Below are 26,606 nucleotides of genomic sequence, written 5' to 3' on the forward strand. Positions count from 1 at the left end.
CGTTTAGGCAGACCGGGCAGCAAAAAATAAAAATTCCTGCCCAGTGAATCAGGGGGGTCTGCAGGGTGGCCTGGCAGCGGGTCTTTTGCTACCACTCTATCCTGCCAAACACCTGATTCACCCAGCCTGGCAATTCAGGGCGTCTGGAGGTAATTCGGGCGCATCTTTTGCTACTGCGCTACCAGTTGAATCAGCTGTTTGGCGGGACAGAGCAGTAGACACGACTTTTGCTTTGGCACTACCTTGGAGACCAGGGCTGGGCGATATAGGGATATATCGTCCAAAACTGCTTTAAAGTTCACATTGTGATAATTGTTTTGTAATATTTGAGCTGGCAGTCTATCGCCAATCACAATGTGTGTAAGGGCTGGGCGATAACTGCTTTTCAGTATTGCAATATATCACCAGCTAAGCATTGCAATGTAATCAGCAGCTAAATCTTGCAGTCTGCCACAATGTCTGAAATAAGGTACCACCCAAAGACGAGAAGGACAATGTCCTGGCAACTGCTACTACTTAAGGGTCTGACAATGTTATCAATCGCTACACAGGTCTGTTTCGCCAGCAGGCAAGCCAAAATTCATCCCAGCAGGACTTTAGGTTTGGGGCTTGGCTACCCAGTGGTGGGATTCAGGACAGTCTCAAAGTACGGCAATGAGTTGTAGGGAATCCAGGCATACCTTGGGTTACAGACGCTTCAGATCCATTTTTGTGGGTTACGGACTACCAAAACCCGGAAGTACCGGAACAGGTTACTTCCGGGTTTCGGCGGTCGTGCATGCGCAGAAGCACCAAATTGCCACCTGTGCATGCGCAGACGTGCCGCTGTGGGTTGCCAGCGCTGCGGGTTGCAAATGTGCATCCCGCACGGATCACATTTGCAACCCGAGCACCCACTGTACAAATAAACTGGGACTGCCAGGCTGCAGAAGCAGCAGTGGCAGAAACCGCTTGCCATGACCGTGATACGTGGCGGCGGCAGCGGCAGCAGTGGTGACTTACGCGGCCTCACGGCAGCGACAGACAGTGGCAGCAGTAGCAGTGCCCCGCAATGCTTCGTGGCGGTGATGGAAGGTGGCAGCAGTCGTGGTGGTGGCCCTCTGAGGCCTCGTGGTGGCAGAAGCTGTGGCAGCCGGCCTCGGTGAGTCTTTGCAGGCCAGATCTGCTTCTCGCAGTGCCTCCTGCGCCACCGCGAGGCCTCAGGCTGCTGCCAGCGCCATGACAAGGCCTTGCAGGCGGTCGCCGCTTTCGCCACTGCCACAAGGCCTGGCAGGCCACCATGACTGGCCATCATCTGCCGTGACGATGCTTTGCAGGTGCTGCAACCATCTCTGGACACCCCCAGGCACCCCTGAGACACACAGATGCCAGCACATGTTAAGGAGCATATCCACAGAAAGGAGGTGTGGGGCGAGTTTTCTAGCTTGGATTCTGGCATTGCAGGGGGCCAGATTAGATGACACCCCCCCCGGGGGTCCCGTCCAACACTGAAGCTCTCTGATTCTTGGATAGGGAAGCCAGCAAAGGAACTTCAGAATTCCGCAATGGGTTGGATGTCCCATTTGACTAGGAGGGGAAATATGTGAGTGCCCTCTCTCAGTAACCCTTCCCTGTCTACTGAATTGCGCTTGGTCACAGAGTGTCCCCATCTTGATCTGGAGATGTGGGGCAGTCAAGAATCCCTTCCCTTAAGATTTGGGATCCTGGTTTCTCATGGGAACATTTCTAGAAGCCTGCTCTCCCCTTCAGCATCTCTCTCCTCCCCGTCCCCGGCCATTTATTTACCGTATTTTTCGCTCTATAAGACGCACCAGACCACAAGACGCACCTAGTTTTTGGAGGAGGAAACAAGAAAAAAAATATTCTGAATCCCAGAAGCCAGAACAGCAAGAGGGATTGCTGTGCAGTGAAAGCAGCGATCCCTCTTGCTGTTGTGGCTTCTGGGATAGCTGCGCAGCCTGCATTCGCTCCATAATACGCACGCACATTTCCCCTTACTTTTTAGGAGGGAAAAAGTGAGTCTTATAGAGCAAAAAATACAGTATTTTGTTGGTGGCTTTCCGCCCCAATTTTCAGCCCAAAAGGCTCCCTGAGTGCCTGACAGGCAGTCAAATGAAGACAGCCGCTTCCCGCAGACTTGCCATCTCAAAAACCCACAACCTGCAAGGGGACAGGAAGAGGAAATGAAGGCTTTTGGGCCACAGAACCAGGCCCCCTCCCCAGGTTGCCACATGCTCTTAAGGGTGCTGCTCCTGCGCTGTCAAGAGAGTTCAGCGGGTGCAAGACTCTGAGAAATTAGAGAACAAAGTGGAGGGGGGGCGGAATTCTTGGAATTTTGTGGAATATTTGAAAAAAAATGTCACGGTGATACAAAAATGGTTGTCGGGTTTGATGTAATAGAGCAACGGAGGAGAATTTGTAGTTTAGCCATTTAGAATTGGTGTGTTTAACGGATAAAATGTAATCAACATAGCAGCGTTATAAGGGGATAAAAGAGCACCGTAGCAGACGGGTGGGTGGGAAGTCTGTGGACAGGAGAGATTGGTTCTCGCTGTATTTTTAAAGCATTTGTAAAATCTGAAAATCTAATTTTAAAAATACTATTAAAAAAAGAGTTTAGTGGGGGAGGTTTGTGGGCTGCCAGTGGGGGGCATTGTTTAGTTTGGAGGCAGGGGCAAGAGGAAGGTTGGGGTGGGAGCAGTAAATAATAATAATAGTAGTAGTAGCAGTAGTAATAATAATAATAATAATAATAATAATAATAATAATTTGTATAGCGCTCTATACCCACAGGTCTCAGGGTGGTTTACAATATAAAAGCGCAAGAGACATAATAAAAACAAAAACATCCCAATAATTCAGCCCCCCCCCCAAGCAAAAAAACCCAGGAGGGGATTCACACTTCCATTATGCCGATAGCTCTGAAGGCCGCTTGACAGACAGCAACAACGACAATTAATTCTACGAGGCTTTATTAGGTTTTGTGAGCCCCCCAGAGTGAAGAGCAACGTATTAAAATGCAATAGGTCAGCCATCAATCGATGCAAGTGTAAAACGGCAACGTCAGCGTTAGGAGAGGAGGGTCAGACCGGCTGCAATGCCCAGAGCGGCATCAAAATGTCTGGAAACATAGACCAGGGGATGGAGCCACCCAGGGAAGGGCCTGGGGTCGAGTGGGCACCCGGCGGAGCTCCCTGGTCTCCTGCATCGCAGGGGGTTGGGCTGGATGACCCCAGGGTGCCCCCCAGCCCCACCATTCCGTAATTCCCTGGGAACAATGCCTCTCCCCACCCACCCCTATTCTCTCCTTCCCTGGAAGCCCTCTGGGGGAATGTGGGCAGCAGAAGATATATTGATTAAATATTATCCCTCCTAACTCACGCTAGTGGGGTTATTCATGCTGCAGAGTGCAGGGCTCAGCAAACTTTTTCAGCAGGAGGCCAGTCCACTCTCCCTCAGACCTTGTGCGGAGGGCGGGCTATTTTTTGGGGGGGGGAATGAACAATTTCCTATGCCCCACAAATAACTCAGAGATGCGTTTTAAATAAAAGGGCACATTTTACTCATGTAAAAACACGCTGATTCCCAGACCATCCGCGGGCCAGATTTGGAAGGCGATTGGGCCAGATCCGGCCCCCGGGCCTTAGGTTGCCTACCCCTGGCAGAGTACATTCCCCGCTTTACATAGCAGGAAGCTAGTTGTAGATTCATTAGAATCTCTCAAGTTCTGTTATTCCTGGTAAGACCCCTTTGATTCCCTCCTAAAAGAATAAAGACACAAGAAGCTTCTTTTAAAAGTACCGTATTTTTCGCCCTATAGGACGCACTTTCCCCCTCCAAAAATGAAGGGGAAATCTGGGTGCGTCCTATGGGGCAAATGCAGGCTTTTGCTGAAGCCTGGAGAATGAGAGGGGTCGGTGCGCACCCACCCCTCTCGCTCTCCAGGCTTCAGGAGAGCCCCAGCGCCAGCCCCACAAGGTCGGGGGACAGAGGGAGGCGGAACGCCGCCATCCCGCTGTCTCCCGAAGTGGTTTGGAGGCTGACCCGCCGTCAGCCCCGCTGTCCCCGGACCTGATCTGAAGGCGGGCTGCGGGGAGAAGAGCGCTTCTCCCCGCTGCCGGCCCCACAAGCGCCTGGGGGGGAAATATTTTTTTTTTCCTTTATTTCCCCCCAAAAAAACTTGATGCGTCCTATGGGCCAATGCATCCTATGGGGTGAAAAATACGGTAGTAAGAAGTTTACTCACATTTGGTTCATAGCTGGATCCCTGAAGGCAGGCTTTAGCTTAGAGTTACAGAAGAGGGTTTGGTTTCATCCCATAGGGGAACTGATTCCACATGCTGCTGGCTGAGAGAAGAAAAGGCATGAAAATAATAATAATAATAATAATAATAATAATAATAATAATAATAATAATAATTACTATTATTATTATTGTTATTATTATTATTATTTACTTGTTTGTTTGTACCTCGCCCATCTGGCTGGGTTTCCCCAGCCACTCTGGGCGGCTTCCAACAAAGATTAAAAATACATTAAAACGTCACACATTAAAAACTTCCCTGAACAGGGCTTCAGATGTCTTCTAAAAGTCAGATAGTTGTTTAGTTCCTTGACATCTGGTGTGAGGGTGTTCCACAGGGCGGGTGCCACTACCGAGAAGGCCCTCTGCCTGGTTCCCCGTGGCTTCGCTTCTCACAGCGAGGGAACCGCCAGAAGCCCCTCGGAGCTGGACCTCAGTGTCCGGGCAGAAGGATGGGGGCGGAGACGCTGCTTCAGGTTTACAGGACCGTGGCCGTTTAGGGCTTTAAAGGTCGAAAGAGAGGAAGGTGGCTGCGTGACTGGACCTTTTGTGGGGTCTGGAAGGGTCACGCCCACCTACCTGGTCACCTGCAAAGGGAGGATGCTCCAGACCAGGTGTGACAGGAAGTTCGACTGGCTGGACCAACATCCCCCTGTCTGTGTCCACTCTAGACAAACAGGAAATGTTGTATTTGACTGCTTATGTTACATCCCACACACTGGGGGGCCTCTTCCATGAATCCGGCCATTTCTAAAGCCATCCAGGTCGGCTGGTTCTCTAGCTTGAACTCTGCACCGCGTGAAGAAGAAGAATAAATAAATTTATTATTATTATTATTATTCCTTTTCCCTCTCCTGACTTCCATCCTTCAACTGCAGGCGCTCCTCTGCCCTCGGTCCTCCTTGTGAGGCTTCCTGCTGCTGGCGCAAGTGAGCGGATCTGGCCGCCCTATGGGCAGCAGCAGGAGGCTTGGAGGGGCAGCAGAAGAGGCTGCCGGGGTCTGTTCTGGAGCCTCCTTGGGGGGCTGCCACAGTCCTTGCTGGGGATCGTTTCCAGGAGGTGGGGGCCTGAGGAATCTGGGGCAGCCCCAGAGAGAGAGAGAGAGCCCCCTCCTTGCCCCTGCCTTTGGGGACATACAAAGAGGGGGGCTGTGTTGGCGACTGGATGCAGACTCTCACCCAAGCCCTGGGCATGGTGGGCGCTTTCATCTCTGCCACAACCCGGCCAAATCTCACTTGGGTGCTGCTCTCCAGATTCCTGCACCTTCCTCGCTGCCCTTTTCTTGGCGTGGCTCTTGGGCCAGATCCTTCCTCTGGAAAATACAGATTTGGGGCGGGTGCTTCTCTTTCGGTCTGGTTGCTTTTAGCATGTGCAGAAACGGAACTGTGTCGAAAATGCCCCCAAGCCGTTGGAAAGGGATGGAGAGGTTTCCGTCCACCTGTTGTTCTTCAAGAGAGGGAGAGTCTTGGGTGTTGGCCAGTTGTCTGGGGTGGGCAAGGGGTGTGTGAGAGCCTGAGTGCTTCCCCCCCCCATCCGAAAAGTGCCTTTAGTTTCCAGGTGGATTTGTGCAAAGCGAGATCCAGACAAGGAGGTTGGGGAAAGATCCCACGTGGAAGGAGGGAGGGTGGCGGCAAGGACCTCATGGGGGGGGGGAGATGCTTATTTATAACTTATGTATAAATACCACAGCATCATAAAAACCTATCCCAGTGGTTTCCAGCAGTATAACGCCAAGCAATAAAGAAGTTACAAACAGAAAGAAGTAAGCGATGGGAGGACCTGGGTGGGGGGCCGGTGGTTCCACTTCTGGGCACCTTGATCCAGACTTAGGTGGGAGTCGGGGCCACGCCAGTGGTGCTGAGTCCCTGTGCTGGGGGGGGCAGGGCTCCCATCCAGGCCTGCCTTGGCCAATGTGCTGCCCTGCAGATGTTTAGCAGCACAGCTCCAACAGCCCGTGTTGCCTGGGGCCACGATCCGCCCACAGGTTCTCCTGCGCCAGCTCTTTGGGGCCAACGGAGGTGTGTCCCCCCCCCCAAGACTCTCTTCTCTTCAGTCTTCCCAGGGAGAGGAAGGACAGGTGCTTGGGGGGAGGAAGGCAGAATGCGGCATCAAGTGGGCAACTCACCTGTCCCAACTTGGGGACAGTCTTCCCTCTCTCATGGTGACTTGGCGGAGATGCCGACGTGCAATGCTAGTCAGCTTCAGGGTGTGAGAAGCAGCCCCTGCGTGCCCCCCCCTTGGCGATTTCATCTTCTGTCTCCTTCCTGGAGTGTTTTGGGCTCTTGTGGGAAAAGGCAAAATCTGTGCTTACGTCCATCTCAATTCTGTAGTCTGAAGCAGATTGGTGGGACTGGGATGAGCGGTTCTCATTGCCTTCAGTGGGGGCATCCTGGGGGGCTTGCTTTGTGCTGATCCCCCAAATCTCAGACACGCATCATCAGCCTGTGTCTCGAACTCAGGGCCCTCCCCTTTGCTCCTCCTGAGCCCCGGTCCTTCCAGAGAGGCCGTGGCAGGTCCTTCTTCCTTCTGGGGGCTGCAAAGAGAGACCCCCCCACTTCCTTTACCCCCATTGGTCTGTTGCTTCGTAGTTGGAGAGAGCCGCTGCTTGAGGCCTTGAATGTGGGGGACACTTGCTAAAAATATTTGGCAGATATACTCAAACGCTCTTAAAAACTGGTCTTCCCCAGTTGTGGTTTGAGACCAGAATACTTGCGCCTGCCTGGGAGTCAGGGGTTTGGATCCTGCCTCCCGCACGGTGGATTCCCTGCGGGATCTTGGGCAAGTCAGCTCTGTGTTTCGCCTTACCTGTCCAGTGGATTCCTGAGTGACCCACCCTGCAGGGTGGATGTGAGGGTTAGAAATGCTGCCCAGGTCAGAAACCTACAGGGCGGATTTCCATCCTGCCCTAACCAAAACCTTTTGGCAGTTTCCGTTACGCTGAGACTGTCTGGCACTGAGCTCTCTGGCCGCCTGCGGACTGGGATTGGCGAGCTCAGCGCGGCTGGCAGAGCCTGTGGGGAAGGAGGAGACCCCCTGGCACCTGAGGGGGCTGCTTCTGGTGGTCTCAACCAGGCCCTGCATTTACGGAGCAAGGCCCCCCAGCTGAAAGACCCCTCCCCACCCCACAAGGTCATGCTGAATTTTGCAACTCTCAAATTCTCAAAACGAGGGGTGCTAAAAAGTTGAAGCGTGGGAATTCAAAAAATATTTGGGTCCAATTAATATAATTTAGTATTGCTTGGTAAGTAAAATATGTATGAAGTTGCTTAGAAATCATTAAAAATTATTGCCAGGGGCTTGCAGTTAAAAGATTTGGTTTTCCAAAAGCAGTTCATGTGTTTCTTCATCAAACGTAGACTTAACCAACCTAAATGCGGTCCAGTTGCAAAAATAATTGCGCCTTGTAAACATACTTTTCTCACTGTAGAAATGTGCAAAAACTAAGTTTTGCCCCCTGAAATGGCATGCCCTGCCTGCCAGTTTTTTCCGACGCAGCTTCCATCCTGGCGAAATGTCTCTCTGTCCTCGGAAGGAGCGCCCCCTGAGCTGGCTGGGGGTTGCCCTGCAGTGAGTGCGCCAGGGTGGGCACCACGGAAGGGTGGGGGGAGAAGTCCCTTCCCTCGACTGCTTCCCCAACCTTGTCTGCCGTCTCCCGCAGGCTGAGAAGAAGGCCAAGGTCATTGCCGGGATGAATGCGGTGGAGGAGATGCCCCCCAGCGAGCCCCAGAAGGAGGAGGAGGCCAGCCCCCCGGCCTCGCAGCAGCCCACGGACCCCGCCTCGCCCACCGTGGCCACCACCCCGGAGCCCGTGGGGCCCGAGGCCGTGGACAAAGGCATGTCCAAGTCGGCCGATGACGAGCCGGAATACGAGGTGAGCAGTGCCCTTCTCTGAGCCCCACCTCCCAGAGCTCCCGGCCCCCCGGGGGGGTCTCTCCCCACACTGAATGCTGACCCCCAGACGGGGCTGGCCTGAGCCACGCAGGGCAGAGGCTGTGGGCAAAGGCACCTCCGCAAGGGGAGAAGATGGTGTGGCTGGCCGCCACTGCTGCCCCCCATGCAGCCGTGTGCTGAAGACTGCGCCTATGGGGTGCCCCCCACCTTGCATTGGGTAAATGAGTTGGCAGGGAGGAACGATCAGGCTAAGAGAGAGGGAGCGCCCAGGAGAGGGTTTGCTCTCAGCCAGAGGGGAAGGAGGCTCAAATCCCCAGGGAAGGTGAGGCCAAGATCCTGGGAGCAGCGTAGGATCGGAATTGAAAAATAAGCTAAATGTGGCAGGTTCAGCATAAGTCATGTTAGGTGATGAACAAATCACCAACGAGGCATTTAGGACCTATAAAATAATATAACAAGTCCACACACACTCTCTTCCTGCCCACCTAATGACTCACAATCTTTGCTTTTTTTTTGCTTCTTTTTAAATATAGTTTTTATTTGATTGTACAGATTTGTTGACCTTCAAAATCACAAATAGTAAAAATTACACAAGATTCTCCCGAATCTCTAGACTCCGCTCCATCGGTTCTTGAATTAACCTTTTCAGCTGCATATTATAAGTCACTCTTAATTTTCCGGTTCTCCATTGTATCCACAGCCTGTGTAACGTTACAAGAGTTATTTAAGACCTGCTAAAGAGTCCAGATGTTTACAGTGGTCTTTCAAGTATAGTCTAAATCCCCCCCCCCTTCTTTGTTGAAGTTTTGATCCTCCTGGTTTCTGATTTTCGCGGTCATTTTTGCCATCTCTGCATAGCCCAGCAACTTGGTCTGCCATTCCGCTCTGGTCGGCGGGAAACTCTCGTCTCTCCAACTCTGACCAAGCAGCTGTCAATCTTTGCTTTCTTCCGTCCATTAAATACACACCTCTGCAACAGAGCTGGACGTCCTTATCCTGATGGCCTCTTGCTCTCTTCTTTCTCCTCCCCATGGCAGGACGGCCGGGGCTTTGGGATTGGGGAACTGGTCTGGGGGAAGCTGCGGGGCTTCTCCTGGTGGCCGGGACGCATCGTCTCCTGGTGGATGACTGGCAGGAGCCGAGCCGCCGAGGGAACGCGCTGGGTGATGTGGTTTGGCGACGGGAAGTTCTCTGTGGTGAGTGGCCAAGGGGGGTGCAGGCGGGCTTGTGGGGGGGGGGGAGCCAAGCAAGCAGCCGAGGGGCGAGGAAGCACCTGCTTGCTATGGCCTGAGCCCTGGGAGGCCGGCAGGGTCCCCTGCATGAAAGAAGAGGCTGCAGGATCAGGCCAGGAGCCCAAACCCAAGAGCCCCAGCCTCCCCTCCTGCAGTTTCCAGCGCCTAGAATTCAGAAGCATGTCTGCCTCCATCCAACCTAACGGCCATCGATAGACCTCTCCTCCTCCATGAACTGGTCCAGTCCTCTTTGGAAGCCATCCGAGTTGGGGGCCATCTCTGCCCCCTGTTAATGGAGAAATCTCAGGGCTCCCTTGGACAAAAACCAAGGACCCCAGCCAGGAATACCAGAGCAAAACAGCAGCCAGTAGGCTTGGTTTTTCTTGACAGGACTCCCACCTGCCACCAGGTGGAACAAGATGGAAGCCCCAAACAAAAGAGCCCCCAAATTTTTATTAGCTGCTAATCCTCATGTGACACCCCCCAACTACATCACTGATACATCATGGTTACATCACGAAAGGGGAGGTCTGGTGGCAGGAATCTGAGCATCCTGGACCCTGCCCCATGGTCCCCCTTGCCCTCCACCAAACACCCATCAAGTGGAACAAAAGAGATATTTACATTTCCCTGTTTCCCAGCCAAGTTCTTCACACCCTTATTTCTGGAACGGCTACCTGTCTGGCACTCAGGTATCAGGAGGCCAGGGATTATCCCTCAGGCAGAGGGACTGCTGAGGAGCTGAGCTCACAGGTCTAGATGAATTTCTGAAGTTTTCCCAGTGAGCCATTGGGATACATTGATCAGTGAATTCTTACATTTGGTATCGTGCAGCAAAGGCCCTATGAATAGATAGGAAGAAACTGTGTTGAAGTATTTTGTGGAGACAAATCACAAAAGTAACAAAAGTGATTGTGCTGATTTTGGTGGTGGGCTGCATGTGCAGGATATCTCCTGGAAGGTCACCCCCCCAACCTTAAATTCCTGCAACACTCCTGTGGCAGGGAGTTCCGCAGTTCCACTTTGCTTTCCAACCCTAAGAAACTCCACCCCACCCTCATTCTGACATTTATTTTCCAAAAGGGGGCGAAGGCGGCCTCCCCAGCCGCCTGGACCGCCCCTGGGGTTTGTGGAGAGGGTTTCGCATTTTCACCCCCCCCCATCCTCTCTTTCCGGCAGGTCTGCGTGGAGAAGCTGCTCCCGCTCAGCTCCTTCTCCAACGCCTTCCACCAGGCCACGTACAGCAAGCAGCCCATGTACCGCAAAGCCATCTATGAGGTGCTGCAGGTAAGGCCTGACTCTGCCCCCCCCCCCATTCGTGTCTCCCACCTGGCCATCGTTCCTGGTCTCTGTTTGCAGGCAGGTAGGAAGCCTTTAAGGGACACAGGTGGCGCTGTGTTCTAAACCACTAAGCCTCTTGGGCTTGCTGATCAGAAGGTCGGCGGTTCGATTCCCCATTATGGGATGAGCTCTGGTTCACCAGAAGCGGCTTAGTTTTGCTGGCCACATGACCCGGAAAAACTGTCTGCAGAGTGGACAAACGCCAGCTCCCTCGGCCTGTAAAGCAAGATGAGCGTCACAACCCCATACTCCTTCACGACTTTAGGTCCCGTTGCGGACGACACAGGGGTTGTGGCACTCATCTCGCTCCGTAGGCCAAGGGAGCTGGCGTACAGCTTCCGGGTCATGTGGCCAGCAGGACTAAGCCGTTTACCTTCCCGCTGGAGTGGTACCTATTCATCTACTTGCCCTGGTGTGCTTTTGAACTGCTAGGTTGGCAGGAGCTGGGACAGAGCAATGGGAGCTCACGGGGATTCTAACCACCGACCTTCCAAACAGCAAACCCAAGAGGCTCAGTGGTTTGGACCACAGCACCACCCACATCCCTATTAACATAAAGGTAAAGGACTCCTGGTCGGTTAAGTCCAGTGAAAGGCGGCCATTCCTTTTTCCAAGGAAACCCCTTTTCTTCCTCTGTGCTTCTGGCACAGGCGGATCTGGGGCAGGTGAGGAAGGCTGTGGAGCAGGTGGCCAGGTCCCTTCCCACCCTCTGAGCTGGTCTGTGGGGCAGCGTGAACTGGGGGGGGGGGTGGCTTGTCCTTTTAAAGGCTTCCTAAAAGGTAAAGGTAAAGAGACCCCTGACCATTAGGTCCAGTCGCGGACGACTCTGGGGTTGCGGCGCTCATCTCGCTTTATTGACCGAGGGAGCAGGCGTACAGCTTCCGGATCATGTGGCCAGCATGACTAAGCCGCTTCTGGTGAACCACCTTCCCACCAGAGCGGTACCTATTGATCTACTTGCACTTTGACGTGCTTTCGAACTACTAGGTTGGCAGGAGCAGGGACCAAGCAATGGGAGCTCACCCCATTGCAGGGATTTGAACCTCCGACCTTCCGATCGGCAAGCCCTAGGCTCTGTGGTTTAGACCACAGCGCCACCTGCGTCCCCCTTTACCTTTGAGGAAGCCTCTAAAAGGACAACCCCCCCACCCCGTTTACGCTGCCCCACAGACCAACTCACGGGGTGGGGCGGGACCTCGCCACCTGCTCCACAGCCTTCCTCATCTGCCCCAGATCCACCTGTGCCAGAAGCACAGAGGAAGAAAAGGGGTTTCCTTGGGAAAACAACATACAGTGGTACCTTGGGTTACAGACGCTTCAGGTTACAGACTCTGCTAACTCAGAAATAGTACCTCTGTGGATGTATAGTGCCTCAGGATGAGAACAGAAATCGCATGGTGGTGGCAGCGGGAGGCCCCATTAGCTAAAGTGGTGCTTCAGGTTAAGAACGGACCTCCGGAACGAATTAAGTACTTAACCCGAGGTACCGCCGTATTGAGGTTGGGAGGGTCTCCTAGTCCAAGCCCCTTGAGGCCACATGTGCAGGCAAGCCAAACAGAGGCTAAACCAATGTGTGGGGAACGCGCGCCCCCAGCAGGGTCCATAGCCAGCCTTGCCGGGGGGCAGATTCACATGCACCTACCAGTTGGTGGGAAGAAGCCCAGGCTCCCCTGCAGAGTTTGGGGGGCGCAACAGAGGGTCCAGCGGGGGTATCTTTGCCAGCCAGACCCCCACCCTGAAGCAGCTGCCCTAGGAGCATAGAGAGCAGCCTGTGCTGACCGCTGAGCCCACGGAGCTCAGTATTGTCTGACTGGCAACAACCGCTCTCCAGGATTTCAGGCAGGGAGATGCTGCCGTTGGGGATTGCACGCAGGTGCTCTACCCACTGAGCGAGCTGACCCTTCTGCCCCCGCAGGTGGCCAGCAGCCGGTCAGGCAAGATCTTCCCCTCCTGCCCCGAGAACGACGAAACCGACACGTCCAAAGTGGTGGAGATCCAGAACAAGCAGATGATTGAGTGGGCGGTGGGGGGCTTCCAGCCCTCTGGCCCCAAGGGCCTGGAGCCGCCAGAAGGTAAGGGAGTGGGGCAGGAGCTGGGGGGGGCTCTAGGGCAGGCGGGCAGGCAGACCCTGGGGGTCCCTGAAGCCCTGTGAGAGCAAGGAGAGGAGCATCCTCACCCAAGGGACCGCGGAGCTAGATTCGCACTCGGGGCTTGCCCCCTCACCCCCCTTGTTCTTTCCTTGCAGAGGAGCGCAACCCCTACAAAGAAGTTTACACAGAGATGTGGGTGGAGCCGGAAACCGCTGCCTACGCCCCTCCTCCCCCCGCCAAAAAACCAAGGAAAAGCACAGCGGAGAAGCCCAAGGTCAAGGAGATCATTGACGAGCGCACCAGAGGTCAGTTGGGGGCCGGGGGGCTGCTTTGTCTGGGAGGCTCCCCGCTTTCTCTGATGTCGGACCATCAGAAGGATCCGCCGGATCAGGCCCAAAGGGATCACCTGGTCCTCTCCCCCCTCTCAGGATTGAACCTGCAACCTTGGACTCACCAGTGCAGCGCAAGCAGAATCCGAACACAAGAGCGGCACTCTCCTCCATTAATTTGCCTTTCAAAGCCGCCCTGCTTGGCTGCCTCCTGTGGCAGGGAGTTCCAAAGTTTTTTTTTTTTTTTTTTTTTTTTTTATTTTTATTTTTATTCCATAGAATTTTATACACTGCTTGATTTAAAAAACAACAACAGAAAACCCTCAAAGCAGTTTACAAAAGAAAAACAACATGAAAATCATGAAAAATTCACAGCCATCCTTTTAAAACATACAAAAGATAAAACACTAAAACATTAAAGTTACCTCTTTGTATGGCAAAGGTGATGCCTGGTTTTTCCCTAAATTAGGCTGCTGAAGGAAAGTTTATGAGAAGATCTGGAGTGGATTTTTTTTTTTTTTTTAATATTTTATTAAGGATTTTCTTGTTTTACAGAAGTGTAGTGCCTCATATATATTTTTTCCCCATGTAACATTTTTACAAATCCGTTTCATTTGTTTAGGCATTAGGGGGGGGAGAAAATAAAAATAAAAAAAAAAAGGAGAGAAAAAAGAAAGGGGGGTGGAGAGAGGGAAGATGGATAAGGGTGGGATTGGGTGGCGGTGTTTCTATTATGCTTAATGTATGTAGAGTTTGGTGTCAGCGTGCTTTTGTTGTTCACTTGTGTTCCTTTGGTGGTGAGAGAGGTTGGGGTTGGCCTAGGGTGTGATTGTTTGCTTGTGATTGGCTGTGGTGATCTTTGTTTTTGTGTGTGAGTGAGGTGGGTGGGTGTTTTGGATCAGGTTAGCCATATTGATTTGTATGCTGTTGGTGGATTCTTGTCATTGTCCTGTTGGGCTGTGTGTGTGATAAAGGGGAGCCATACCGGGGTGAAGGCATCTTCTTCTGTTTGTCCCCGTGTCAGTTTCAGTTTATTAGTTAATTTTTCTAGTAGGGCTGTTTCCCATACTATTTGGTACCATTGGTCCATGCTTACTCCTGACAGGTCTCTCCAGTGTCTGGTTATGGTGTTTCTGGCTGCTGAGAGCAGGTGGGTTATGAGTTCTTTGTGGTGTAAATGGGCATTGTTGTCTTGGAAGATGTTTAGTAGGGCCAATTCTGGGGTGGTGTCTATTACCTGCTTAGTTATTTTACAAATTTCTTGTATGGCTGTTGTCCAGAACAGTTGGATTTTGGGACACTCCCACCACATGTGGAAGTATGTGCCTGTGGAGGTGCACCCTCTCCAGCATTTTGGTGAGGTTCCTGGGTGTATTAGCGCTAGTTTCCTTGGTGTTAGGTACCACCTGTAGGTGAGTTTCAGTGTGAGTTCTTTTCTTTTCGTTGATATGGATTTAAAGGGGGGTTTAGACCACATTTTGGTCCATTGAGTGGGGTTTATCTCATAGCCTATGTCATTCTCCCATTGATTTTTGATTGCGTCTAGGGGATTTGCGAGATTTTGGAGTAGTATTTTGTATATTGCGGATACCATCCCTTTACCGTTTCCCTTTGTTGTTAGAAGGAGGTTTTCGAAGGTTGTCAGGGGCCTAGTTGCTGCTGATTTTACTGTTGGGTTGTTTAAGAGGGCATGTAGTTGGTGTTGTGTTAACCAGGGCATTTGGGTGTCTTCTAGTTTGTCTTGTATTTCTTGTGTTGACAAGGGTTTGTTATTTTTATAAAAGTCTATTAGGCGATACAAGCCTTTGGTTCGCCAGGTTTTTATCTTGAGGTTTTGTGCTGCATGGTGGAATAATGGGTGGTATGCCAGGGGGATTAGTGGGGATGGGGTTGGGGATAGTTTGCCTATTTGTGTTTTCCATGCTTTGAGCATGGTCTGTGTGTACCTGTTAAGTGTTGTGGGAATTTTCTTTAGTTTGTTTGGGAGGAGTGGGTATGTTGTGGTGCAGGTGTTTTCAATTGTGTCCTTCTCTAGGTGTACCCATTGTTTTGTCTCATCTTCTAGTATATATGGGATTATATGGCGTATTTGGTTGGCGTTGTAATATGCTTCTATGTTGGGGATTCCCCATCCTCCTTCTGAGGTGGGGAGGTGCAGGTATTTGGGGCTTATTCTTGGTTTTTTATGTGAGAAGATGAAAGAGTGTAGTTTTCTCTGCCAACTGTGAAGTTGGGTTGAGGGGATCCAGATTGGGAGGGTTTGGAATAGGTAGGTTAGTTTTGGGAGTGTGATCATTTTGATCATGGCTATTTTGTCTGAGAGAGTGAAATTCATGTTATTCCATCTCTTTAGGTCTTTGTTAATTTGTCGCCACAGGGGCTTGTAGTTGTGGAGGTACAATTTATTGAGGTTTCTGGTTATTTGTACCCCTAGGTATCTGAACTTGGTGTGGCAAAGTTTTATTTTGGTGACCTTCGTGAGTTCTTTTTGGGTGTGAGGAGGGGTATTGAAGCACATAGCTTCTGACTTTGTGAAATTTACCTGTAGGCCCGACACCATTGCAAATGCGTTGAGTTCTCTGATTAGGGAGGTTGCTGTGCTTACGGGGTCTGGTGTTGTGACCATTAGGTCATCTGCAAAGAGCCCTAATTTATAGGTCCTGCCTTTTATTTCCACTCCCTTGATGTCTGTGGCTGCTCGGATGCGGATTGCTAGGGGTTCCAGAGCCAGGATAAATAAGAAGGGAGACAGTGGGCATCCTTGTTTCGTGCCTCTTTGGATAGCTATAGTGTTAGAATCCATATTGTTAGTTCTGCATTTTGCTGAGGCTTGGGAGTATATTTGTTTGAGGATTTGTAGGAAGTTGGGGCCAAATTTCATGTTAGTTAGTACTGCTAGTATGTATTTCCACTCCAAGCAATCAAAGGCTTTGAGGATGTCTAGGGACATAATTGTCAATGGGAGTTTGGTTGCCTTGCTGTGTTCGATCAGGTTCAGTAGTTTCCTGATGGGGTCTGTTATATTGCGGCCAGGGACAAAGCCAGTCTGGTCTGGGGCTATTAACTTGTGTAGGAAGATTTTTAGGCGGTTGGCCAAGATTGATGTGAATATCTTGTAGTCTTGGTTTATTAATGAGATTGGGCGGTATGATTCTACTTTGAGGCTGTCTTTTAGTGGTTTTGGGATGGAGACTATTTTGGAGTGGGTCCAGGTTTTGGGGATGGGGCCCCCTTTTATGATGTCGTTGAATAGGCGGGTCATGTAGGGCATCAAGGGTTCTTTGAATTTCTTATAGAATTCTGCTGTGAAGCCGTCTGGGCCTGGGGCTTTGTGTGGTTTCAAGTTTTTGAGGACCGCATCTATTTCCTCTGGGGTGATAGGGCTATCCATGAATTCCTGTTCCTCATCAGTTAGGGTAGGCATGGTCAGTCCTGCTAGAAATTTTTTGATTTCCCTCTCTGGTGGGTTATGGGAGGTGTATAGGTTGGAGTAAAATTCTGCAAATTCTGAAATTATTTCTTTGGGGGAGAATGTTATGCTGCCGTCTTTTTTGGTGATGCAGTGTATTCTTGTTTTGAGTGCTTTTTTCCTACATCTATTTGCTAGTAATCTGGAGTTTTTCCCTCCATATTCATAGAAACGTTGTTTAGAGTATAGAATGTTGATCATTGTTTTGTTGATTTCTAAGGAGTCTAGTTCTCTCCTTTTCTGTTCTATAAGTTTGAGGAGTTTTTTAGATCCTGTTTGTTTGTAGCGTGATAAGAGGACTGTGATGTCTTGTTCTATTTTGCTAATTTTTGAGGAGGTTTGTTTTTTAAGGAATGTTTTCTCTTTTATGCAAGCTCCTCTGGTGACCGCTTTCATTGCGTCCCATAGGAGGGGGGTTGTTGTATTGTTTACATCATTTTCTTTGAAGTAGTTTTGGAGGGTTTTTGTGAGACTCTCTCTAATTTGTTTGTTTGTAGTTAGGATGGGACTGAAGGACCATGATGGGGTGGTTTGTGTTCCTTCTCCTATTTTAACAGTGACTTCTACTGGGGCGTGATCTGTGATTTTAATGTTACCTATGTTTGTTGATTCTACTGAGGGAATCAGACCCTGTGTGAGTAGAATGCTGTCCAGTCTGGACACTGTATCATGGCGTCCCGATTGGAATGTATGGCTGATGTCTCCCGGGTTTTGCTCACCCCAAATGTCGTAGAGACCCCTGTTTTTTAGCATTTTTAGTAACTTGTAAGAGTTCCTGGTTGTTGGGGGTTTCCTTCGGAGGAAGGTTGCCCATGGGGTTGTGGGGTGGATATCTTTCAGGGATATACCTTTCATATTTAGATTGAGGTCCCCTCCTAGGATTGCTTCCCCTTCAGAGAAGGAGAGGAATTTGTTTAGTGTTTTCTGGAAGAATTCTAGTTGTTTCGTGTTTGGGGCATATATGGAGCCGATTGTCAGTTTGATTTTGCCATCTAGTGTCCCTTTAGCGAAAATGAATCTGCCTTTTTTGTCCTTGAGGACTGTTGTGGCAGTGAAGTTCAGGTCCCTACTGAGTATTATGGCTACACCACGGGCTTTCCCTGAGCCTCGTGCGACCCACTGTTGACTAAAGCGGGGGTCGCTCAGGAGTTTGCTGCCTTTGGGTGGATTGTGTATTTCTTGTAGGAAGGTGATGTGTGGTTTCATGGTGTTTATGTATGAGGTGATGCGTTTTCTTTTGATGGGGTTTCCCAGCCCCCTCACATTTAGTGTAATTGCTTTTAGGTTAGCCATTTTGTTTATCTATTATGTGGGGCGATTCCCTGCCAACCCGTTCGGGTTGTCTTGTGTCTCTCCCTTTGTGTTGTTTAAAGAGCCAGTGGGGTTGCGCTGACCTAGGGTGTGGTGGGTGGGGGGCTAGTAGGATTAGAGTGAGATTTGGGTTAAAGAGTAGGGGGTAAGTTGTAGGGAGTTTCCTATATGTAGTCATATAGGTGTTTGTTTGGGGTATTTTAGGCCATCTGGCATTTAGCCAGTTGGTCCTAGGTCTCAGCTGGTGTGGAAGGCCGTGTTCAAGGACAGGCCACCCCCCCTGTTGTTTGCGATAGGGGGTGATCAGCGAGACAGTGTGAAGTGACTTTGTAGTGTTGCTGTCAGGTATAAGGTTCATAAGCAATGTTGCCAGTGTTATAAGCAACATTGTTGGTGTGTTGGGGTGGGGATGTGGGTGTTGGTACGCTCTGGTGCCACCATAGTGCTGGTTGGGTATCAGATTTTAGCCTGATTGTGGATTGTGTTATTAAGGTTGGAGTTGTTTTTCCTTAGTATGGAGTATGAGGATGTTGAAGGTGTGGGTGATGGAGAATGTGGTTGAGGTCGTCTGGACTGGTGTTGGGGTGGGGATTTCTGTGGGGGTGCGGGGCTGGGGGGGATGTTGATGGTGTTAACTAAATCTATGTTTTTTTGGGGGGGGAAGGGGGGGGGGAAATACCAGTCCTTCAGTTTGTGGTTTTTTCCTGGTTGCTTCTTTCGGCTGGGGTTGTTGTTGTTGTAGGGTTGTCCATCTGCGATGAGTTGGTTTGGTTGATCTTGGTCTGGTTTCTTGTGTCGTATGGCCGGCGGGACGGTTCTGAGCATGATGCTTGCCTGTATTGGTTTGCGTTGTTGCGCCGCTTCTGTTGTATCTTTTTCTTCTGTACCGTTGTCCAGCTGTTTGCTGCTGTTTCCTTGTGGTTGGGGCTGTCACTTGGTGGGTTTGTCGGTTTCCATTCTGGCGGGAGGTCGAGTTCAAGGTTCTTTAGTAGTTGCAGGGCCTCAGGTATGTTGGTAGCCATGTGTTGTGTTGTGTTCGTTGTTACAATGAGGCGGAAGGGGAAGCCCCATCGGTATTTGATCCCTGCTTGTTGGAGACGCTGGGTGCATGGGCGCAGGCTTTTCCTCCGGTTTAGGGTATCCTGAGATAGGTCCTGTAGGGCCAGAATGGGGGTTTCTCCATATCGAAGGTTGCTTGAGTTTCTGAGTTGGTACCATATCTCTTCCTTCTTTTGGTAGCGTGTGAAGCATACAATGATGTCTCTTGGGGGGGCGCTGGGTTTTGGCATAGGTTTTAGGGCTCTGTGAGCCCTCTCCAAGTCATCTGCCTCAAGTTTCAGGCTTGGGATTGTGTTTTTCAGCCAGCGTATAATTAGGTCTGCTGGGCTTTCCTCCTCTGTTTTTTCAGGAAAGTTGCGGAAGCGGATGTTACAACGTCTATTGCGGTCTTCAAGGTCGGCTTGCTTAATTTTCATCTCGTTGTGTTCTGCTTCCATTTGGTTTACCAGTTCGTCCAGTTTCTTGTTCACACGTGCATTCTCCTCCTGGTATTGTTCTATTATTCTTTCTTGCATTTGGTTCTTGTTCTCTAGAGCTTCCACTTTGGAGGTTAGATTGTTGATTAGTACCTGCATGGGAGCCATTGTGGCCTTCAGTGTTTCTTCTAATCGTGCTTCCATTTCCCTCAGATCTCGTTTCGTTATTGGGTGGTCATCATCTTGAAGGGGAGTTTCCATCTTAGCATTGTTTGCCATCTCCCTGGTTGGTGTCATCTCGGTCTCCCTGATGGTTTTGGTTTGAGGTTGGCTTGGCATCCTCTTGGGGTTGGGCGTGTGATGGTTAGGAGTTGTGGCAGTGGTGATTCCTGGGTATTGTTGGGTTGCTGAGCTGATCAGGCTTTGTTGGCTGGTGGCTTTTACAGAGCGTTTGAATTAGGTGGTCATTTGTGTCACTTCTAGCCTGTGTTTTAAGAACTTCTCTAGGGCTTCTGTAGATGCCTCAGCAGTGCCGCCGAGGCGGGGGGGGGGGGGACAGGTAGGCAGAGATGGGTAGACTAATGGTCAGACAGTTCATATAAAGGGAAGGGGGTTAGCAGGTAGAGATGCAAGAGATTAGAGGGTATATGTTTAATTTTCCTCCATTTTTAATTACTTTCCCACAAACAAAAAATAACAACAATAACCAGGGGAAAATATTATTCTTAAGAAAAACAAATCAAACAAAACCATACAATTACTTTTTATTCTCCAAATGGGTATATGGAGGAAATTTTTGTTTTAAAAGAGAGTGGTGGTCGTAGCTGGGGGCGAAAGATTCCCCCCTCAAGAACAAGCCAACGAGAGCTTTAAAAAGAGAGAGAAAAGAAGAATAACTGTATGGCTCTGCTCTGTCTTTTAAAAAATAATAATACTATTTCCCCCCAACCACCGCCACCACTCTCCGTCTGCAAAAAAGCAACCAAAAATGTACGGGTAAAAGATAAAAATGAGAATTAAAGGTAAAAAAAAAAAGGGGGGGTTGTCTTTAGATAGAGCTTTTTATTTTTTTTAAAAAAAATGAGTAAAGTATAGGTAAAAGAGGGTAGGTAAAAGAGAGTGGAAAGTCTGGGGCGAAGTGGCAGTCCCAGGAAATGGCCTGTGATGGTTCAGGGCTGTTTTCTGGGTACTGCCATTTTAAATCTTAAGAGGGGAGTTTGAGGTGGAAATAAAATGAGGTTTAAATTGAGGATGTGTGTGTGGAAAAGTGTGTCTTTAAATAGTGAGTAGAAAAGATAGAAATAAAAGTAAAGATTCAAATAAAGGGTGGCTGCAGCAGCAGTGGCCCCTCTTTTAAAAAGAAAAATGGTAAAAGTAGGTATATGGGGGGGAGGGATAAGAAAGATGTATATATATATTTTCTTTAAAGGGAGGGAGGGAGGAAGGGGTTAAAAAAAGGGGGAGTTTTAAAAAAAGGGGGGGAAGGTTGTTTTTTCTTTTCTGTGGTCTCCTTTGTTATGCAGCTTCTCTGTTTTTTCCTTGCGGCTGGAGCTCCCGGTAGGGCTCAGCCACGTGCGTTTTTTTTTCCTTTGCTTCCCCGAAGTTCACCGTGCTCACCTACCTCTCCTCTGCTTTCCCGTCGGCAGAGATGGGGGCAGCAACGGTAAATTTGGGGCTCCTTTTTCTTTCTTTCTTTTTCTTCCTCTCTCTCCCTTTCTTTCTCCCTCTTTGCGTTAGCTCCACTGTCCTCCTGGTTTTGGAGCTCCTCTCGGCTGTTGGGGGGGGTCGGGTGCCTTTCTGGCTCAATCTCAGTCGTGGGGGGGGGTGTTTTGGCTCCTTTGATAGATGCCCGGGCACCCCCAATTCCTCTCCGTTGGCAGTGCTGGCAGCAGCAGTCCTGGGGGGTCCGGGAATCGGTCACCAGAGCCTTTTACTCTGGCTGGCTTCAGGAGCTCTTTTCTTCTGCTGCTGCTGCCATGCTGCCTCGCCGGAAGTCCCAGGGAGTTCCAAAGTTGAACGCTGTGCCGCATGAAGGACTTTCCTGGCCCAGCTGCTTCTGGGGGCAGGGGCAGGGGGGAGGCGCTGTAGGGCAGCAGCTGGTCTGCTGTGCCTTTCCCCCCAGACCTGTGTTCCTGGTCCTCTGTGCCCCACTCCATTTGGGGGTGCCCCTCCTCCTCTGCTTGCTGGAGTAGCTGCCCCCAGTTTCCTCCTGTGCAGAGAAAGACCTGCACAGGACTAGGGTGTTCTAAGAGGCTGCGTGGAGCAGTGGTTAGAGCAGAGCTTTCCCCATAAGTGTGTCCTCTTTCCCTGTCTCCCCCCTTCTGGGATGCAGGGCGTGGGGGGGGGCCCTGCTTGCCCCTGTGCTTTGTCACCTGCACCCTGGCGCAGCCCATGGGCAACCTTCCTGCCCCCTGGCCTCCTCTTCCGCCCCTCCTGGCATCGCTGGCACAGAGTCCTTGTCCCAAAGAGGCCAGTGTTGTGCTTGGGGGGCTGGCTTACAGACCCTTCCGGCTGTTCCTCTGGGCAGCCCGGGACCCTAAAGGAGGCTGTTAGAGGGCAGGGAGGCTGTGCCCCCCCCGGGGTCATGGAGGACTCCGCAGGAAAGGGGCAAAGCCTTTGCCCAGAGCTCAGAGCAGGCGGACGTCCACAAAGCAAAACAGGAGAAGCGGGTAAATAGTTTCAGTCAAGCCCTACCTAATCTGGGCAGATTTCGTCAAGACCACCTCTCTCTTTTTATCATGGGAAAAGTGGCAGAATCAGCATAGATAAAGGCCATCAGATGTGCTGATGAGCAGCTGAGGTCACCCCTTGGCATCCCATGCAGCCTTTGCCAACCTGGCAGCACCTCCAGAGAATAAAAAAATTGGAGAGTTGGAAGGGACCCCTGGGGGTCATCCAGCCCAACCCCCTGCAAGGCAGGAATCTCAGCTAAAGCATCCAGGACAGGCAACCATTCGACCTCTGCTTAAAAACCTCCAAGGAAACCACAATCTCCAGAGGGAGACTCTTCCACTGCCAAACAGCTCTGGCTATCAGAAAGGTTTTTTGTATGTTTAGTTGGAATTTCCTTGTCACTTGAAGCCATGGGTTCAAGTCCTCCCTCCAGAGCAGGAGAAAACAAGCTTGCTCCCTCTCCCATTTGAGACATTTGAAGACGACTCTCCTATCTCCTCTCAGTCTCCTCTTTTCCAGGCTAAACATACCCAACACCTTCAACCGTTCCTCATCAGGCTTGGCTTCTAAACCCTTGATCATTTGAGTCACCCTCCTCTGCACGCCTTCCAGCCTCTCAATATCCCATCTTCCTAAAAACTTTTTAATTCTTTTCCTGTATGTCTTTCTGGTTTGATATTGATGCAACCTGCCGTGGTAGATTTCTACAATACAGTGGTGTAATACATCTTTTGAAAAGCAAGATAAATATAACTTTTTAATGTGTTGTTTTGCGCTTGCCTGTTGTTGCAAACCGCTGTGATATCTTTCCGGGAAGCAGTGGTATATAAGTATTTTTATAAATAGCAGAACAGAGCCCAGCTTTCTGCTCTGCCCTCCGCTCACCAAACTGCCCCCCCCCCTTTTCCCTCTGCAGAGCGTCTTGTTTACGACGTCCGGCAGAAGTGCAGGAACATTGAAGGTGAGCCTTGCTGCCTCGGCTGCACAGAAGCGGGAGGGGCGCATGCATGGGGGGGCGCTTTTCCACGTCCGCTTTCAGCGCTTTCCTTCAAGAGATGCTGGCCCCGGAAGCCGTAGGGTCCTAGGGGGGTGAGGAGAGTCCGGCCTCCCCCCGCCTAATAAGTGGCAGTCACTCAGTGCGGAGGGTCTTTTGTGCCCCCCCCCTTGCAGCTGCCAGCTCCGTCCGGTCCAGCAGGAGGGGCCGTAATGTTCCGGGTCCGGTCCAGAGGTTGCTGGGTCTGCCTTTGGAAGAGGGGGAGCAATGCAGATAGGTACAAAGGGAGGTGGGCAGTAGGAATAGCAAGGTGGGGGGAGGCCAGGGGGCAGCTCCCATCTCCCTCCCCTTGCCCCCCCTAACCCTTCTCCCATTGTTTCCCCCCCCCCCCAGATATCTGCATCTCCTGTGGGAGCCTCAATGTCACCCTGGAGCACCCTCTCTTCAACGGAGGCATGTGCCAAAACTGCAAGGTAAGCCTTAGAAGCATAGAATCATAGAATCATAGAGTTGGAAGAGACCACAAGGGCCATCGAGTCCAACCCCCTGCCAAGCCGGAAACACCATCAGAGCACTCCTGACATATGGTTGTCAAGCCTCTGCTTAAAGACCTCCAAAGTAGGAGACTCCACCACACTCCTTGGCAGCCTTGAGGTGCCAGAATGCAAATAGGTAAAGGTAAAGGGACCCCTGACCGTTAGGTCCAGTCATGACCGACTCTAGGGTTGCGGCGCTCATCTCGCTTTATTGGCCGAGGGAGCCGGCGTACAGCTTCCGGGTCATGTGGCCAGCAGGACTAAGCTGCTTCTGGCGAACCAGAGCAGCGCACGGAAACGCCGTTTACCTTCCCGCCGGAGCGGTACCTATTTATCTACTTGCACTTTGAGGTGCTTTGGAACTGCTAGGTTGGCAGGAGCAGGGACCGAGCAACGGGAGCTCACTCCGTGACGGGGATTCGAACCGCTGACCTTCTGATCGGCAAGCCCTAGGCTCTGTGGTTTAACCCACAGTGCCACCCGCGTCCCTGAATGCAAATACAAGCCCTGCAAATAATGGAAATCTTGTCATCGCCTGCAGGGAAGAGGCAGCAAGTGGGTTGCTTGGGGGGGGGGTGGCAGGAGCCCCTAGGGGAGAAGGAGACTTCTGCCACGGCAATGCTCCTTACGGGGTCCTCACTGCGGGATCACATTCATCCAGTGCTTTACCAACTGCACTGGCTCCCGGTGGAGTCCAGGGTCAGGTTTAAGGTGCTGGTTTTGACCTTTAAAACCCTATGTGGCCTAGGACCCACATACATACGGGACCGCCTCTCCTGGTATGCCCCATGGAGGACCTTAAGATCCACAAATGACAACATTTTGGAGGTCCCAAGTCACAAGGACATTAGATTGGTCTCAGCTAGGGGCAGGGCCTTTTCAGTACTGGGCCCGACATGGTGGAACGCTCTGTCCCAAGAGACCAGGGCCCTGTGGGACTTGACATCTTTCCGCAGGGCTTGCAAGACAGAGCTGTTCTGCCTGGCCTTTGGTTTGGACTCAGTCTGATCCTTATGTTTCCCTCCCCTTATGGTTTTGATCTGTGGGCTACTTTTAAAATGAGGCTGCATTTTAAATTGCATTTTAACCTGCATTTTAAATTGGGGCTTTCCCCCCCTTCTCTTTTCCCCCTATTATGTTTTTACTGGGATTTTATTGGTGTTAGCCGCCCTGAGCCCAGCTCTGGCTGGGGAGGGCGGGGTATAAATAAAATTTTTTATTATTATTATTATTCTCTGCCTGCGCCCCACCTATAAGGGGGCAGCCAGCGCCTTTCCTGTTAGTGTGTTGCAAAGGTCATGGAGCCGTAGAATTGTGGAGTTCGGTGGGACCCTGAGGGCCATCTAGCTCAACCCCCTGCGAGGCAACAATCGCAGCTGACCGTCGGCGCCAAGAAGGCCCCCTCACTCCTCTCTTCTCTCTCCTCTTGTCCCCCCCCAACAGAACTGCTTTTTGGAATGCGCTTACCAGTATGACGACGACGGCTACCAGTCCTACTGCACCATCTGTTGTGGGGGCCGCGAAGTCCTCATGTGTGGCAACAACAACTGCTGCAGGTGAGCCAAAGGACGGGGGGAGGTCTAAGGGGGAGGGGTCCACACCTGTCTGCTCCCCCCCCCCCCGCTGGTGGCCCTCCCTAAGGCCAGGGGACCCACTAGAAGACACCTCCCATTGCCTCAGCCAGTGGGGCAAGGTATTATTACACCGTGAGATCCAGCTCCGAGGGGCTTTTGGCGGTTCCCTCCCTGCGAGTAGTGAGATTACAGGCAAGCTTCCCTCAACAGGGATGTCTTCAGATGTTTTAAAAGTAGGAGAGTTGTTTATTTCCTTCACATCTGAAGGGAGGGTGTTCCACAGGGTGGGTGCCACTCCCGAGAAGGCCCTCTGCCTGGTTCCCTGTAGCTTCACTTCTTGCAGTGAGGGAACCGCCAGAAGGCCCTTGGTGCTGGACTTCAGCGTCTGGGCAGAACGATGGGGATGGAGACGCTCCTTCAGGTATACTGGGCCTTTGAGGCCGTTTAGGGCTTTAAAGGTTGGCACCAACACTTTGGATTGTGCTCGGAAATGTCCTGGGAGCCAGTGTAGGTCTTTCAGGACTGATGTTATATGGTCTTGGCAGCCGCTCCCAGTCACCAGTCTAGCTGCCGCATTCTGGACTAGTTGTAGTTTCCGGGTCACCTTAAAGGTAGCCCCACGTATAGTGCGTTGCAGTAGTCCAAGTGGGAGATAACCAGAGCATGTACCACTCTAGCGAGAGGTAGTCTCATCCTGCGTACCAGATGGAGCTGATAGACAGCTGCCCTGGACACAGAATTAACCTGCGCCTCCATGGACAGCTGTGAGTCCAGAATGACTCCCAGGCTGCGCACCTGGTCCTTCAGGGGCACAGTGACCACGCAGAAGCAGGCTGGGAACCAGACCGCAAGAAGCGCTTGCTGGGCTAGCCCCATGGCCCAAGCAGACGCCCCAGAGGGAAAGCCACAGGCAGGATCCGAGCCCAAGAGCAACACTCTCCTCCTGCCGTTTTCAGCAGCTGGAATTCAGAAACATTATTCACTCTGACTATGGAGCCAGAGCAGAGCCATCCTGGTTGGAGCCATCAATAGCCCTCTCCTCCTCCTCCTCCTCCTCCTCCTCCCTCCTCCATGAATTTGTCCCCTCCTCTTTGAAATCCATCCAAGCTGGGAGTCCATCGCTTCCTCATGTGGGAGGGAGTTCCACAGTTTAACGAGGCGCTGCGTGAAGAAGGGCTTTCTCTTATTTGCCCCGATTCTTCCAACATTCAGGCTAGGGATAAGGAAAGATTCACCCAGCAGTTGGGTCTGGGTTGGCCTAGGCCTGGGAGGGACCCCTGCCAGTCAGTGCCAGGGTGATCCCACAGGCAGTGGAGGGGGGCAGGGGGGGTTAGACTGCCAGAGTCAGGAATCCCTCCCTCCCTCCCTCGTCCTGCTGGGCCGGAGTG

General features: G+C 51.3%; 1 protein-coding gene across 3 annotated transcripts in view; it reads left to right on the forward strand.

Moving 5' to 3' along the window:
• The window catches only part of DNMT3A (DNA methyltransferase 3 alpha), a 90,682-nt gene that overhangs the window by 53,003 nt on the left and 11,073 nt on the right, over nt 1-26,606 (forward strand). For all 3 annotated transcript variants that reach the window (XM_083494263.1, XM_083494264.1, XM_083494265.1), the window contains 8 exons: nt 7,962-8,174; nt 9,232-9,390; nt 10,606-10,713; nt 12,683-12,839; nt 13,013-13,162; nt 23,031-23,075; nt 23,502-23,581; nt 25,088-25,200. In XM_083494263.1, coding sequence (XP_083350389.1) covers nt 7,962-8,174; nt 9,232-9,390; nt 10,606-10,713; nt 12,683-12,839; nt 13,013-13,162; nt 23,031-23,075; nt 23,502-23,581; nt 25,088-25,200 — 1,025 coding nt within the window. The remainder of the gene's footprint in view (nt 1-7,961; nt 8,175-9,231; nt 9,391-10,605; nt 10,714-12,682; nt 12,840-13,012; nt 13,163-23,030; nt 23,076-23,501; nt 23,582-25,087; nt 25,201-26,606) is intronic.

The sequence above is a fragment of the Podarcis liolepis genome, assembly GCF_965112155.1.
Source record: "Podarcis liolepis genome assembly, chromosome: 3".
Classification (NCBI taxonomy): domain Eukaryota; kingdom Metazoa; phylum Chordata; class Lepidosauria; order Squamata; family Lacertidae; genus Podarcis; species Podarcis liolepis.